Source organism: Streptopelia decaocto (assembly GCF_964273445.1).
Source record: "Streptopelia decaocto genome assembly, chromosome: 1".
NCBI classification, from domain to species: domain Eukaryota; kingdom Metazoa; phylum Chordata; class Aves; order Columbiformes; family Columbidae; genus Streptopelia; species Streptopelia decaocto.
This window is the reverse complement of record NC_138663.1, coordinates 102,889,183-102,905,216: the sequence shown is the minus strand read 5'-3', so window position 1 is coordinate 102,905,216 and position 16,034 is coordinate 102,889,183. Positions and strand designations below refer to the sequence as shown.

Genomic DNA, 16,034 nt, shown 5'->3' with positions numbered 1-16,034 from the left:
GTCCAATCCCCCTGAAGGAGCAGGAACACCTAGATGAGGTTACACAGGAATGTGTCCAGCGGGTTTTGAATGTCTCCAGAGAAGGAGACTCCACAACCCCCCTGGGCAGCCTGTTCCAGTGCTCTGTCACCCTCACTAAGAAGTTTATTCTCAAATTTAAATGGAACCTCCTGTGTTCCATTTTATACCCATTGCCCCTTGTCACTGGGAAGAGCCTGGCTCCATCCTTGTGACACTCACCCTTTACATATTTATAAACATTAATGAGGTCGCCCCTCAGTCTCCTCCAAGCTAAAGAGACCCAGCTCCCTCAGCCTTTCTTCATAAGGGAGGTGCTCCACTCCCTTAATCATCTTTGTTGTCCTGCGCTGGACTCTCTCCAGCAGTTCCCTGCCCCTCTTGAACTGAGGGGCCCAGAACTGGACACAATATTCCAGATGCTAGACGCTGTACAGATAAAAATCACCTTGTTGAACACGCATATAGATACTAATGAAATAGCGCTATGTTTGGGCGCACAGTGCCCATGCCGTTGCCACAGAGAAACATTCAGAAGCTGATACCTCTGAAGGTCAAGGGTGCCCTTAGCCCCGCTACCCAGGTCGGCAGTGGGGAGGGGAAGGGGTCCTCCTGGCCGCGGGGCGCGCGTTCCTGGGAGCCTCCTGAGGACGAGTGATAACACATTGGAGGAGAACAGGACCCGACACAAGGAAGCAATCCCGAGTTCCAGGGAACACCGCGGCGAGGGCGACGCGGCTGCCACCGCCGGGGCTGTCCCCGCCAGGCCGCGGGGGGGCGCTCCGCCAGCCGTGCCCCGGGGCGGGCCGAGCTGCGCCGGGCCGGTCCAGGCGGGAGCCCCTCGGGCGGCGCAGGCAGGCGGGGCCGTCCCCGCCCCTCTCGCCGCGCCGCAGCCGCCGGAGGCGAAGCGGAGCCCGCCAGTGTGCGAGCTGCCGCCGCTGCCCGCTGCCGCGCCTCCCGCCCCAGCCCGGCGCAGCACAGTCCAACCCGGCGAGGCACGGCAGAGCGAGCCCCTGCCCTTCTCCCCCCTCACTGCCCGGGCGACGAGAGCCAGCCATGGGTAAGTAAGCCGGGCTGCGGGGCAGCCCCCGCTCCGGGGCCGCGGGGGGAGCCGCGGCTGCGGGGAGGGTGGGAGCGGGAGGCAGGTGCGGGGCAGCCCCGGGGTTCGCGGCGGCCCCGGCCCGGGCTCTTTCGGCGCGGCGGGGCGGGGGGCAGCAGCCTGTTGAGCGCCCCGGCGGAGCGGGCTGGGGGCGGCCGCCTCTCCACCCCTCTCGCCCCGCTGCTGCAGAAACTCGGTGGGTGCGCGGGGCTCCTGGCCGGCGGGGCAACGAGACCCCGCCAGCTCCAGAGCGCTCCCTTCCTTTAAAAAGAAATCGCAATTAATAATAATAGTACCGAGTCCTGGAGCTGTAGTTTCCAGGAGGCGGCTGTACGCAGCCGGCCCGGAGCGTGTCCTTTCGCGCGGTGCCGCCGAAGCCGACCCGCCGGGGGGCTATGCCGGAGACAGCGGCGGCCCTTGGGCCCTCCGGCGCTGGAAAGTGACTCGGTCTCGCACCGGCTTCCACTCGGGATGAGCCGGGGGTCCCGCTCAGCCCCTCTGCGCCAGACGCGCGTCCGCTGGGGTGCCGTTCGGTTTTTGCCCGGGGGGCAGAGGGGACGTGTGTTCTCGAGGTGGGAAGCGTTGATTGCGCCCGTGTGCCAGGCACAGTGCGGTTCAGTAGTAGGGCATCCCGGGGATCATCGGGATAACGCGGTGCGCTTGTCCCTCTTGTAGCTTGGAGGTCTGCACAGCGGAGGGAATTGGGCGTCGATGGGAAGTGTCGGCTTCTGTTCCCAAACTTAGGAAGGGTAGCGCTTGCGGGACTGTGTTAACGTGAGCAGAAGTGGGGCCCAGCCAGGGAAGGGTTCGTCGTGCACATGGGTCACTCGGCACTCGACGTACACGTTCGGCGTTCGCATCCTTTTAGCGTGGGCCTTTGAGCATGGGCTGCTTCCCGCGAGCTTTCCTTAAACCAACGATAGACCCAAATGAATTAAACAGTAATGAAAGTTATGAGGTTTGGGAAGAAAAAAAAAAAAAAAAAAGAAAAATACAGCTGTATCTTGGGTCCAGTTTGCCAGTGGGGTATTATTGCTCAGAAGTTGCAGCTGCTAAAGCAGAGCTATCAGTGCGTGCCAGTGTGTTAATATGCACATACTGATGCTGGCACTGTCTCTGGTTTTAATTAAGAAGAAAAAGGAAAAAAAAAAAAAAAAAAGGAATTAATTAGTCAGCCAAAGGAAGCTGACAGAATTCCTATGCTTGCTACTTTGTTAAATTAATTCGCATCACCTAATTCCTTAATTTGTAAATGCTTATTAACCAGTTTGTTCCCTAGCTTTGTGAAGATCAGAATCCTCTAGTATTATGGTCTTTTTACTAAGCTTTTTTGAAGTTTCCAACACCCTTTTCAATGCGTGTTAAAGTACTGATTCATTCTGCCTCTGAAGGCTGAAACAAACAAGCCAGCTGTATAATCGGCACCAAAAAGCTTATTTTTTGTGTGCTTGCTTTTTGGAGTATTCTTTCCCTATGTGAACTCTTGATATTAAATTAAACACTAAAGCTGATGGCCTCTTCCGTGTCTATATCTTAGTATCCTTCTCCTAACATGCACTTTTACTTTACTGCCATGGATTGATATCAAAACTTGGAATGGGGATGAAAGAGGCAAAGAGAGAAATAAATGTTTTCAAGTATCTTATCAAGAGAAGTATATTCATAGGATTGGAACACCATATTTTGGAGGAGAGCATAAAATTTATTAGATAGCGCATGTAAAATGGTTCTCAACTGTCTTTGCTTCTAAGTCTATGAAATTGATTTTTCTTCGGTAAATCAAGTTTCTAGGGGTTCGGAATAAAAAAGTTGTTTTAAGTCTTTGTGGGTGATTCATCTTGAGAAGAAGTAAATCTTAGTCCTAAAATCTTAGAAGAACACAGAAGTTACTCTCGCAAGTTGTCGGTCTGCCGTAGTGTGTGAAACGTATGTTCTGTGTCCATATAGAATGTCTTGTCCTTAATGTAAGAGCTGGGAAAAGAGGAGTGGAGAGAACAAAAAAAAAATTTGTGAACATTTTTCTCATAGTAATGATAATGGTATGAAACTCCCACATCTGCTGACTTCTTCACTTAGAAACATTGTTGGATGATGAAACTGCCTGACTGGGTAACAGTGGTGTGGTCAGTCAGGAGAGGGGACTTCTAGCACAAATTTCATACGAAAAACTTCAAAAACAAGCCACAAAAAAGAGGTCTTTGTCAGCTGAGCATCCAGTCCCTCATGAATACGATGTTTTGTTGTGCTGTTGTGTAACTTGTGCCTTGGCCTTAGGTAGGCTGAGGCTGATGTGACTGTCTGACCAGGACATGTTTGGCGCTATATTGAGGCTTCCTGATCCAATGGCAAGGATGTATTGAACCGATTCTCACTTGGACCGTTTGAATTGTCCTTTCTCGCCCAAAACTTTGTGTTGGACTGGCCTGCTGAGGCTGATTTTTTGTTTTTCTTTTTTCGGACGTGCTGAGAGCTCACCGTGGCTGTCGATGTTCACTGGGCTTTTGGCTCCCTCAGCGCTTCTGAAATTTGGGCACATGGTGTTCAACACCAATGAGGGTTTGTGTTGGCTGGAAGGTCGCCAGTAATACCCAGTGCAGTGCTTTGTGCATCTTGTGTGAGAAGACCGACCCACTGGCATCTTACATTGTGTATATACTCTCCTAAATGTAATATCTTGTCTAGGAGGTGGGGAGGGGACTGTTGTTTTACAAAATGAACAAAAATTGCAGAAGGTTTTTGTTCCTAAAAGTTTGAAAAGCATGATAGGGTGTCATTTATTGAGAAATGTGTGTTTTTATAATTTTACACCTTTTCTTCTTTGTACTCCCCCAAACTGTTCCTTTCAAATAAGAAAAGTAGTTGGAGCAGAGAGGGTACATGTATTATGTTTTGCTTGTTTTGTGTGGGTTTTTTTTGGTGTGTTTTGTTTTGTTTGTTGTTGTTGTTGTTTAAAAAAAAAAGAGGTATGGAAGAGAACACTGTGTGAACAGGGGATGACACAATGCCCATCTTCTTGTGGGTTTGCATCCCGTCTCTCTGCAGTCCCTGTGCTGGAACTGCTGCCTTGTGGAGCCTGCAAACCCAGGTTCTGTACCAGGGGTGGCCCCTTGTCTTTCACACCTTCTGCAGCACGTCCAGCTCCCCCAGCAGTACTTGATCCTGCATCCCCAGAGCTCTTAGCTGCATCCCAGAAGGAATCATCCCTTTCCCATAAGCAGGAACTTCAGCAGTGCCACCTGAGGGGCTTCTACCACCTGTAGAAAACAGCCCTCACTTTTATGTGAAACATGTCCAAAGTAGGCTCGAATGTTTCCTAAACCGGGCTTTCTTCTTATAAACAGCTGGGGGCAAATTCTGAAAGATAATCAGTTCTCTTTCTTTCTGTTCAGCTATACACTTTGTCCAGGTGGGAGCTGAAATATTTTTGTGCGTCACAGTAAAATCTGATTAGTAACAGGGTGGCTGGATTTCAATTGCCTAGTGTTGTAGTCCATATTCTGTTAAATCTTGCACGTCTTAAATATATTTAAATTTGTTCCTATAAAAAAAGAAACTACTGTTATATTTATCTTCTCTTAAAACTTGTGAAATATAAAAGTTTATACTGCTGCCCTTCCTCTATCTCCACAACACCTGCTTAGGCTATTAAAAAGTACTTAATTTTTGCCTTCTCGCTGTAATCCTTCCTGTCTGAGAAGGAGGCGGAGGAGAAAATGTTGTGCATTTCAGATGTTTCCCAGTATCCTAAATAATTTGTGTTGTCATCATATTTACAGATTCTCCCTCTTGCTCTCTTTCTAAATGTTTGGTTCAGTCATAAAGGAAATCTGCTGTCCCGTGTGTGAATTATCATATAGCTAATAGATCTTGAAATGTTACATCTCAGGAAAACATACTGGATTATAGATTACATCCCTGGGAGGGCTGAATTGTGGCAGCGCCTGATTATCTGTCTTTTTCACAGTGTTTCTAGAATTTCTTAAAACAGTTGAAATCTACAGGTCACTTTCAGTGTTTAAAGGACTTTAAGTATTCAATTGTTTTTCTCCAGCAGGTATGTATTTTTCAAGTTTGCTTCTACATGGTATTATTCCAGCAGTTTTCATGTTGCAAATGTTGGGTTTTTTAATACAGCATTTTTTCTGTGGCACTGGTTTTTCAAGAATGATGCTATCTAAACATAGAATAACAGAATGTTTTATGTTGGAAGCAACGTTTAAAGATCATCTAGTCCAGCCCCCCCTGCCATGGGCAGGGACATCTTTTCACTTGCTCAAAGCCCCATTCAGCCTGACCTTGAACACTTCCAGGGATGGGGCATCCATGACTTCTCTGAGCAATATTTAGTAATATCTAAAGTCAGTACTCTAAAAGTTAGGTCCAAAACCCATTTCAGGATAAGGTTAAAATAAATTGAAAATAAACCCAGTGAAGCTCACTCCTTGGTATCTTTTTTTTTTTTATTCCTCATGCTGCGGCATCGTGTCATCCCTGCATGGGCGCATGTTCTCATAACGAGGATTTTGTTTTCCCTGAGATGTACAGCTGGTACAGCCAGACTCACTGCACATATTGTATTTCCACTGATGGTATTTGGATGTAAATGTCGCCTTATCTTTCTAGACGTGCAAGAGCGTTGTATCCAGTGAAATTCATGGGGGCCGAAGCTTTTGCCGAGGGAGCTGCTGTGGGTCTTTGTTACCACACTCCCCACCATGGATGTTCTTCCCACAGAAACTCCTGAGTTTCTCTTCTTTTTGTCCTCCCAGCTGTGTGTGCCCTTCACCCCTCCCCAGACATGCCCACACCTGGTCCCTGTGGATGTGTCCCCAGGACCTGCCCGGGCTGCACGTTGTCGGTCTCTGTGCATCTCCTCAGGCTGTCCCCACTCGGGGACTCCGTGCTCACTGGGAGCTGCAGGAGATGCCCTCCTGTGAGCTGCAAGAAAATTGAACCCTTCATGGCACCAGAGTGTTAACACTGCAAAGGATGTGTGCATTTGCTTATAATGTACTTGTAACATAGGTGCTGTTTACCCTGGAGTGTGGGGTTGAGGCTCACTCCTGATGGTGCTAGGATGTCAGTCTGGCATGTCTGGAGGGTTCGTTCTCCAGGATTTGCCTCGGTGTGCTTGTGTTAAGGTTGGTTTGAGGCAGAGAGGGAAACCAAACTCCTTTCGTGGCTGGTTCACAGTATCACAGTATGTTTGGGATTGGAAGGGACCTCAAAAGATCATCTAGTCCAATCCCCCTGCTGGAGCAGGAATGCCTAGGTGAGGTCGCACAGGAACATGTCCAGGCGGGTTTTGAATGTCTCCAGAGAAGGAGACTCCACAACCTCCCTGGGCAGCCTGTTCCAGTGCTCTGTCACCCTCACTGAGAAGAAGTTTTTTCTCAAATTTAAGTGGAACCTCTTGTGTTCCAGCTTGATCCCATTACCCTTTGTCCTAAATCCATTTGGTTACAGGGTGCTGAGAACTGAAAGGGATGCTTCTAGGTTTGAGATGTGGTGAGCAAGTGTAGGGAAGTCACAGAATCACAGAATGGCTGGGGTTGGAAGGGACCTTTAGAGATTGTCTAGTCCAACCCCACTGCTAAAGCAGGCTCATCAGAGCAGATTGCACAGGAATGTGTCCAGGTGAGTTTGAATGTCTTCAGAGAAGGAGACTTCACAACCTCTCTGGGCAGCCTGTTCCAGGGCTCTGATACCCTCAAAGTAAAGAAGTTTCTTCTCATATTCTGATGGAACCTCCTGTGCTTCAGTCTGTGCCTGTTGCCCCTCATCCTATTGTTGGGCACTACTGAAAGGAGTCTGGTCCCATCCTCTTGACACCCATCCTTGAGATATTTGTAAACATTGATGAGATCCCCTCTCAGCCTTCTCTTCTCCAGGCTGAACAGACCCAGCTCTCTTAGTCTCTCTTCATAATCGTCTTTGTAGCCTGCCGCTGGACTCCCTTCAGTAGTTCCTTATCCTTCTTAAACCGGGGAGCCCAGAACTGGACACGGGACCCCAGATGGGGCCTCACCAGGGCAGAGTAGAGGTGGAGGATAAACTTCCTTGACCTACTGGTCCCACTCTTCTTAATGCACCCCAGGATACCGTTGGCCTTCTTGGCCACAAGGACGTGTTGTTGTCTCATGGTCAACCTGTTGTCAACCAGAACTCCCAAGTCCTTCTCTGCAGTGCTGCTTTCCAGCAGGTCCACCACTAACCTGTACTGGTGCTTGGGGTTATTCCTTCTCAGGTGAAGGACCCTACACTTGCCCATGCGGGACATCAGAGATGGTTGTGTTAAAGTAATGGGTCTTGGCTGAGCCTGTGAGGTTCTGTACACATGCAGAAGCCTGTGCTGGTAGGGTTACTGAGTCAATACCCATGATGGGAAAAGGGCAAACCAGAGCCATGGTGGCTCTCACCCATTGTAAGGTGGCTTCTTCCAGGTTGTGTGCAACATAGTCTGTGGTCTGGAGGAAGCGGACTCAGTGTGACAGTACTGGGGGAGGAATCCACGTCCCCTCATCCATTTTGCAATGTTTCTTCTGCAAGCAGGCATGAACCTGTGGCAGTTGGGGTGCTGGGGTGGCTGTGCCTGTGAAAATTCCTGCTCACCTCTCCCCTGTGAACAGCGAACAGCAGTGGAGAAGATTCTACTGTTCAGTGTAACAGATAGTATCCCATGTACGACTGAGTCCTCAGCTGTTTGTTACTTTCTGTTGCTGCTCTGTCTTGGTGCTTGGGCAGTCTCCCTCTCCATAATTATTTGACTCTTGGGTTTTAGACTCAAAAACTTGCATGTGGAGTTGTGGCTTGGGAAACATTTACAAGAAACCCAAAGAATTATGAGAATTCAAGATCTTTTGTTCTCCTTTTTTTTTTTGGAGCTGTTCAACTAGCAGCAATTTCAGAATGTGAATGGAGCTCATGTTTCATTAATAGGAAGATGTGCCTGATGCAGAGCTGTCTTGTGGTACAAACCTCGGTGATGTGCTGTGCATCAGTTTTGTGCGTGTTTGTTTTATGCTTTGATAGTTGAGTTGTATGTACAGAAAATGACTTTCAGGAGTGTGTTTGTACATAGTGTTTGGGTTTTATTCTTTTTTTATTATTTTTATTTGCCTGAGAGGAAGAATGTTGAAAAGGACTGTGGTTCAAAGGTAGCTGGGACCCAGATCATGGAGAAGACTGGACTTCCTGAAGTTAGGAAATGATTTGGAGTATCCAACATAAGATAGAACCTTCATAGTTTTGTGTGGGTTTTTTTGTTTTGTGTTTTTTAATGTTTTATTAAAAGCATAAAGCAATCATTACATATTGCAGCCTAAAACTGTCTTTCTGTGCATTCCTTCAGTGCCAATGAAAATATAAGATTTGCCCTGGTGTAAAGCATACATAAATTGGAGAGGGGGAAGGCAAACAGGGCAAAACTTGCTCTGTGAGTGGCTCAGGAGTAAGGAAGCAGCTGGTTTGCCTTCCAGGTGTGGGTTTGTGGACTGGCAGGCAGAAAGAATACCTTGTGTTAACAGTGCAGCTGGTCTGGAGATCCAAAAACCAGAGTCACTGATGGAAGTCCAGCCAGGGGAGGATTACGTTTCGAGTAGCGCGCCGGTTTTCTTAATATTGGAAACATACACTTAGGCTTATTGGCGGTTTTTGCTGGGCTGGAGCCGTGGAGCCTGCCGCTGATGGCTAACTGAGGAGGAATCAGGCTTCCTCCTGCTGCCAGCAAGGCACACAGCTAACTGGGACTCTCCAATGTCTGGTTTTCACTTCACCTTTGAGTCTAAGTTTTTGTCAGCTTGCATGCTAGAAAATTCATTGAGGCTTTTCAGTCCTAATGCTGAATACCCATCAATGAAGCTGGAGGGTGAAGGTGAGTGTTGGCTGCCGGCAGGTTCCTGCCTGCACCCCTTATGAGCCTCTTCAGCCTTAGTAGCTCTTCCAAGAGAGATTTCCCACCATTTATTTTTTTTAAACTCAATGGGTTTATGTGTGTTTTACTTTCTGATGGGACACAAATGTTTTATGACGTAAAAGAGTGCTTTTGTCAACTTCAGACGTCTTTTTAAAGCTGCTTAAATTCTAGATCCTGGGAACCTCTGTCATGATTTGCTGGAATGAAGTCCTGGGCATACACCGCGCCGACAAACGCCGTGCAAGTCTGAATTGGTGCAGAGCTCTGGCTGGATCTTCAGTACTTTTTCCTAACTTCTCTATTAAAGTATTTTTCATTTTCTGTTGGGTTTATTTATTTATTTTTCTTTTAGGAGTAACTTTTGAAAGGTTTTAAATGATTGCTGTTTGTGTGTAAACTTACATGCTTTTGTTAGCAGAGCGATGTTGACATAAATGTCATGCACTTTCCCAAACAAAAGTGTAACATGAGTTGTTGTATTCATTAGGCACGCAGCTGAAAATAAGCTTGCCACATGGAGCTTCTCTTGTGGGAAATTAAATGCTCTTCTTGAGCTGCTTAGGCATGTATATAAAAAAAAAAGTCAGTGTGAAAGATGACTAGTGGGAATATTTGTTGCTGAGAACTTTTGATACAAGCACAGGGATCTGCTCCAGCACATCTGTCAAGAGCCCACAGCTTGCAAGGTATAATGAACAATAACACTTCATGCAACATCTGCTTAGGCTCTTTGATGGGTGCTGGTACAAAAGCCTTGAAATCTCTGAGATATTTGTCACACAGTGTCAGTGGAATGTAATCTAGTGCATCATCTATTATTGCCTGTTCCTCAGCCAGTTAAGTTATTAGGTACTAAAGCTGGTCACTCTTTCATTGAGCCAAAGTTTCATGTAAACAAATACAAGGAATGCAATGCAGAGGGGGCTTTGCTGTGCGTGACTGATGTAGCCTGTGTTAGTAGTTATTTCCCTCATGCAGCCTATACCTTCACACCATAGACATTTCTTCCATTCTGTGCTGAAATTAAAGTGTCAATTTCTCATGCTTGGTTAATTGTCTGATGAAAATCCCCCATTTCAGATAATGTCTGGGAACTCAGAGAAATAATGACATGGAATGAAAACTAGCCAGTTAAGTAATTTTTCTTTTTATAGCCTGTAATTTTTAGTCCCTCACTTCAAATTATTTTTAAACAGTTTGCAAATAACCATTTTTCTCCTCAAACTTAAGCTATGTGAAACATATAATAGATACTTACTCTTTAACCTCCTCACGAAATTCTTTGAGGTTTTTTGTCATATCTGCCACTAATATGCTTGCAATACTATGTTAGAGAAATTGTTGTAATCTACCACACACTGAATTCCTCTTATTTCTCAGTGGAAACCTCAGGGAGGCAGAAAAGAACCAGGAAGAAGTAAAAAAAAAAAAAACTCTTGAAAACTCTAATTTAAAGTAGCCATGGTGGACTGAAGGTAAGTATTTGGGGAGTGGGTAGAACTGAAATCACAAGTGAGGTAGCAGAGTGAGTGAAGACTGAATGATTTTAGCCTTCAGCAATCTGCATATTTCATTACAGTGATTTTATTTTCCTGTAAAACTTTATTTCTGGATTTTCTTAGGTTTCCCGTGGCTGTCGTCGTAAAAGTTCCTGAATGTTTTCCCCATTATGGTAAACCCCCCAGCACAGTTTAGGCTCTTTCCATCATCCTCTAAGCTGTTTTCTGCCAGGTTTTTTGGGCAGAGGTACGTGAGTGGATAGGTGGTTCCTTGCCTTATTTCTGTGGGCACTTGATCCCCCACTGAGGGCTTCCTTCCTGAGTTGGTGGCCAGGAGCACGTGTGATAAGCTGGGCTGTGACACCATCTGATGGTGCACTGGGCAGGTGCAGGTGTGTTCTCAGTGGGCCATGTCTCTCTGTGAGAGCTGTTGGCTTGTGTCTGTTTCAAACTAAGTAATGTTCTTCTGCTGGAGGTAGGGAACAGTGGGAACATTGGGAGAAACAGCTTTAAAAAACCCAGAAAATCAGGAGACGCACTCTTAAAGCAAAACTAAGTACTTTACTGGAGGAAAGTCGGAGGCTTGGCTTTCTGCTTCTACGGTGACAGGAGGGCATGGCACACAGGGAATAGCTACTTCTTTCCCTTACAAAATGTGTTTATTTGATGAAACGATTATGTTTCATGCTTGGTTAGGTGATCCTAGCATTGCTATTTTTTGTATGTAGAGGTACTTGCCAAATTGGTCAATATGCTGGCTCTAGGATGGCAATCTACTTTCTGAAGTTCATCTACCCTCTTAGAAAGAATTCTGTTCAAATGAGTTAGAGAATGAGGAATATTTCTTGTTTGCAGCACAGTCGTTAGGGTTCAACTGAGGGATGAGAATGGAAACAATACATGGGTTGCTGAAAAATGAAACACCCCAAAAAACCCCCAAACCATACACACACAAAAAACCCCAGACACAAAGAAACACTACCAGCTGTTTGGAGAGGTGGTATCTCTGTTCATTAGTTCTTCCTCTGGCGTGCTAAATGGGTCCCTGTGCAGGACTCCTGAGGAGGGTTTTATGTGGACTTCATAAGAAGATGCAGAAGGGGAGAAGCAGTTATCCAGCCAAAATGTGAGTTTCCAAAGCATTCCTTCTGCTTTCCTTTGGTATATGGCGGGTTTATGGGTTAAAAAAATGCCATCATGCCTGCTTCAGTTCTCATCTACTGCAATACTTCTTAAAATACTTGATCCTTAACCCTTTGTTTTTTAGAGAAGAGGATGGTAAAATTAGTAGGAGGGAAGCATGCCTTTTTCCTTCCATACTCATTTGTGAGCGTGACTGCTGTGCCCACTTCCCACATGGTCAGGAGTCTGTCTTCTTCTGTATGTGTGAAACGTCCATCATGTTAGGTCCTGTACCTTGTAAATAAAGTAAGTGTTTTCTATTGCCTTACTCAGAAAATATGTCAAGCTTTTCATGGCATATGCTTCATTGCTCCAACATTTGTGCTTTGCATTTACTTATTAGATCTCTGCAGAGAGAGATTTCTTCTCCCTACTGACGTTTAAACACAGGAGATAAATAGTATAATCATGGAATGGTTCAGGTTGGAAGGGACCTTAAAGATCATGTAGTTCCATCCCCCCTGCCATGGGCAGGGACACCTTCTACTAGACCAGCTTGCTTAAAGCCCCATCCAGCCTGGCCCTGCACACTTCCAGGGATGGGGCATCCACAGCTTCTCTGCACAGCCTGTTCCAGCAGCTCACCACCCTCATGGGGAAGAATTTTGTCCTTCTATGTGCTCTAAATCTACTCACTTTAAGTTTAAAGCCATTACCTCTTGTCCTGTCACTACATGCCTTTGTAAAGATTCCCTCTCCAGCTGTCTTGTGGGTCCCCTTTAGGTACTGGAAGGCTGCTATAAGGTCTCCGGTCTCCCTGGAGCTTTCTTCAGGCTGAACCTCAAATCTTTCAGCCTGTCTTCATAGGAGATGTTCTCCAGCCCTCTGATCATCTTGGTGGCTTCCTCTGAACTTGCTCCAACAGGTCCATGTTCTTATGTTGGATTTTTGGGCTGCAAGCACACATTGCCAGCTCATGTTGAGCTTCTCATCAACTGACACCTCCAAGTCCTTCTCCACAGGGCTGCTCTCAATCCACTCGTTGCCTGGCCTGTATCAATGCTTGGGATTGCCCTGACCCAGGTGCAGGACCTTATACTTGGCCTTGTGGAATTTGCATTTATTTGCCATTTTAATAGTATTTTCTTCTGTCAGGCAAAATCGCAGTATCCCAAAACTGAATTGATCCTGAGCTGCTACGTGTGGTCCCAGAGACATTCAAGATTTTGCAGCTGGGTACTCAGATGACTTCCATAGTGACGAGTGGACTTGCCGCAGGAACCTTCGCTCTTTGGTGGCAGACATGGCTGTAGCTACTGCATGCCCTGCTTTGTCCTGAAAGGGGCAGCTGGGAAGACCACGCCGGTGACAGCCTGCATCCCAGGCCTCCCACAGCACTCAGGACGTACCATGCTGGTGCTTCCTGCTAGGAGATAGTGGCAATTAATTTAAAATCCTTCCCCTAGGTCATCATGGCTTTTAAGAAGCTTTTGCACTTATTATTTCAGAAATCGCCTTTCTTCCTTGAGCGTGACCTGCCAAGACAGCTGTGTTTCTCTTAAGCACTGAAATTAATGATACAAAACATGAAGCTTGAGAAGAGAAGAGCAGCTGTAATCCTGCTCTCAGCGCTGTGCCCGCTTTCAGTGTCCCTTGTGTGGGAGACCAGCATGATCCAGGACTTTTGTGGCTGCAGGACAAAGTGTGGGGCATGGCTTGGGCATCTGTGATCCTTTCCACAGTGGGTTTTGGAGATGGTGCTTTTGTGGCCTTTCTGGGCTTAGTGTGAAACAAGGCAAGCTTTCTTTTTTTACCTGGTGTCTGTTTTTCCTTTGTTTTGTTGTTTGTGAAATGCAAGGGAAAAGACTTTTTTTCAGATGTAACAGTGACATTGGATAGGAGGGTCCTCCATGTGTTTGTGTATACTGCTGACATACACTTACTTGTGATAAGCCCTGTGCACTAGGTGGCTTTATATCTGACGGTGATCACAACGCCCTTGCATGCACTAGGGCAAAAGCTGCTCAGTGTGGATGTCTGGTGGTGTTCTGGCTGGGCTGTACAGCTTCTTTCCTATCGGATTTCATATAGTAACCTGTTCACGTGACCTTAAACTGGCTATTAACTTGATCTCTCGCACACTAGCATGCAGACTTTCTCATTTCCAGGTTTACATGAGAGCTCTGTCTCCTGCTGTTTTTTCATGAAGCTGTGTGTGGGTGTCACAGAGCCACCCCAAAAGTCAATTTAGGCAGACAATGAGCTCCAAACAGATTTTATTATAGCCAGAACAGTTTAGCCAAGAAACCAATTAGAAACAGGGTTTATCCAAATCATTTAGCACTCTGACAACATAAAACACAGGTTTGGATACCAGTTGAGGAAATTATTGTTGTACAACCACATAAGAATAGTTATGATCCACTCACAAAAAAAAAAAACAAAACAAAACAGAACTAGAGGCCTCTTTCATTCAGGGGTGCCCAGCAGAAAATAATCAGTTGCCTGGGATGAGCGAGGGCTTGCTCAAGAATATATCCATAAGAAAAATCATGCATCAAAGAGGAGGTGAGGGTGCTCAGTCCTGTGAAGTCTCCTTAGATGTCATCCCAGTGTAAGGAGAGGGCTCCAGTTCACAGACCTGCTGCTCCAAGAAGACCATGCAAAGGGGGGTCTTCATCAGGGGCTCCATTTTGTAGCCTGGTCAGATCTGGCTGTGGGCATTATAACGTGGTCCAGAAACCTCTCAGTTTCTCTGGAAACCTCCTTTGTTGAGGACCGTGTCTACCGATCAAAGGTCCACCCGTCCTCCCTCACAGCCAGGCAGAGGTGAAGTCACTGTGGCCTGGGGTGGGGGAAGATGTGACTGTCAGTACCTTGGCATCACCCTAGGTGTGTAGGTGGGGACAGGCACAGTGGGGTACAAAAGGTGCTAAAGAGCCATCAACTGCCCTATTGAAGGCTCCTGATCTCATCAGCGTGTGTGCAACCACCACAGTGGGCTTGCCTGTACTGTGCACAGTGGGAGTTTGCACAAGGAAATACCTTCCCAAATGTTAGCCCTGGCAGCTGTGCCCCTGTGGAGGCACATGGAAGAGGCAGGGCAGTGACTCCAGCAAGCTTCACCACCATCTTTTGTTTCCCTCATAACTATGGTGACCCTGGATGTGAGTCCAGGAATGGACGCGCTGGAGGTGATTTAAGGAAATGTGCAGCACTACATAGTAATTAATGCAGGTCATGATACTCACGGGACAAGCGCAGCAGCTTCCTGCCTCCCAGGTGGTTGCCGCAGTTCTGATGTGATCCCATGTTGCTTATGCCAAGAGAAAAAACCTGCGTAGTAATTAAAATGAACCTGAGCTGCTTTTAGAAGAAGCCTGGTTTGAATTAGGGCCCGATTATTAGCTCTAGCAGTATTTGGCTTTGCTAAATTGTTCCACTGCCACTCCATGAGCTCAGTAACATCTGCTTAGGGTGGCATCTGTTTAGATGAGACTGCTCGTGTCTCTAGAGAAAACAAGGGCTTGGCAAACACGTACCACAAGCCTTGGTGGGACTCGGTCAGGGATGCGGTGCCCATAGGAGAACTTGCTGGTGGCTGCCAGGGTCTGGTGTCAGCCCGACTACGAAAGCCAGGACCGTGGGAGTAAGAGGGTGACTTTACTGCATGCATAACTGTAGTGATTGCTGTTCTCATCGTCATCAGAAATATTTATTTAACAGAATCAGACTGCTTTGAGTTATTTCATTAATGTTGAAGTCCTTTGGGATTTAAAGGCATTGCGTTTTGTATGTGTGTGGGAACTTCGGGGAAAAAAGAGTACGGGAGCGTTTTCATCTCAAACCATGGAATCTATGTCAATTTGAGTGCCGAGTCCCTGGATTATGGTTCTCTTTCACATGATCTAGAAGACATAACCATTTTTTTTTTTTGGTTATGCAGATAGCACTATTTTTTTAAAAGTACCTTCAAGCCTTCTTTTTTGGGGATGTTAAACTGTGAACGTGGGTAAGCACCAAAAAAATTGCAGGAAAGCTTTTCAAATAAAGCATTTTGCATCAGGTTGTCTTACCATTGGGTCACAACTGTGTAGCCCTAGTTTCAGTGTCTCTCATGTCATAGCTGTGCTACTTGTTTTCCAAGGCATTTTTCAGACAGGATCCACTGGGGGCTGCTGAAATGATTTCCCAAATTCTTCTCCAATATAGTGCTTGGGTGCCTGATGCTCTGCCTTGTTCTGCTCTGCGGTACAGTGATGTGGTAAGGTCTTCCATGTCTGTGACCTCTGGTGATGGAGCGAACATGCTTTCTTTTTTTCACCATTATTTGTTTTCACAGAGTTTAAGAAGTTGATGTTGGCAAAAGAACAAAAAAGAG

The 16,034-nt window shown here is 46.4% G+C and overlaps 1 protein-coding gene across 3 annotated transcripts in view; it reads left to right on the top strand.

The window, feature by feature from the left end:
- The first annotated feature begins 916 nt into the window (after window positions 1–916).
- GPM6B (glycoprotein M6B) overlaps window positions 917–16,034 on the top strand; it is a 111,740-nt gene continuing 96,622 nt past the window's right edge. For all 3 annotated transcript variants that reach the window (XM_082060910.1, XM_082060912.1, XM_082060911.1), the window contains exon 1: window positions 917–1,078. In XM_082060910.1, coding sequence (XP_081917036.1) covers window positions 1,075–1,078 — 4 coding nt within the window. In that variant the 5' untranslated portion in view covers window positions 917–1,074. The remainder of the gene's footprint in view (window positions 1,079–16,034) is intronic.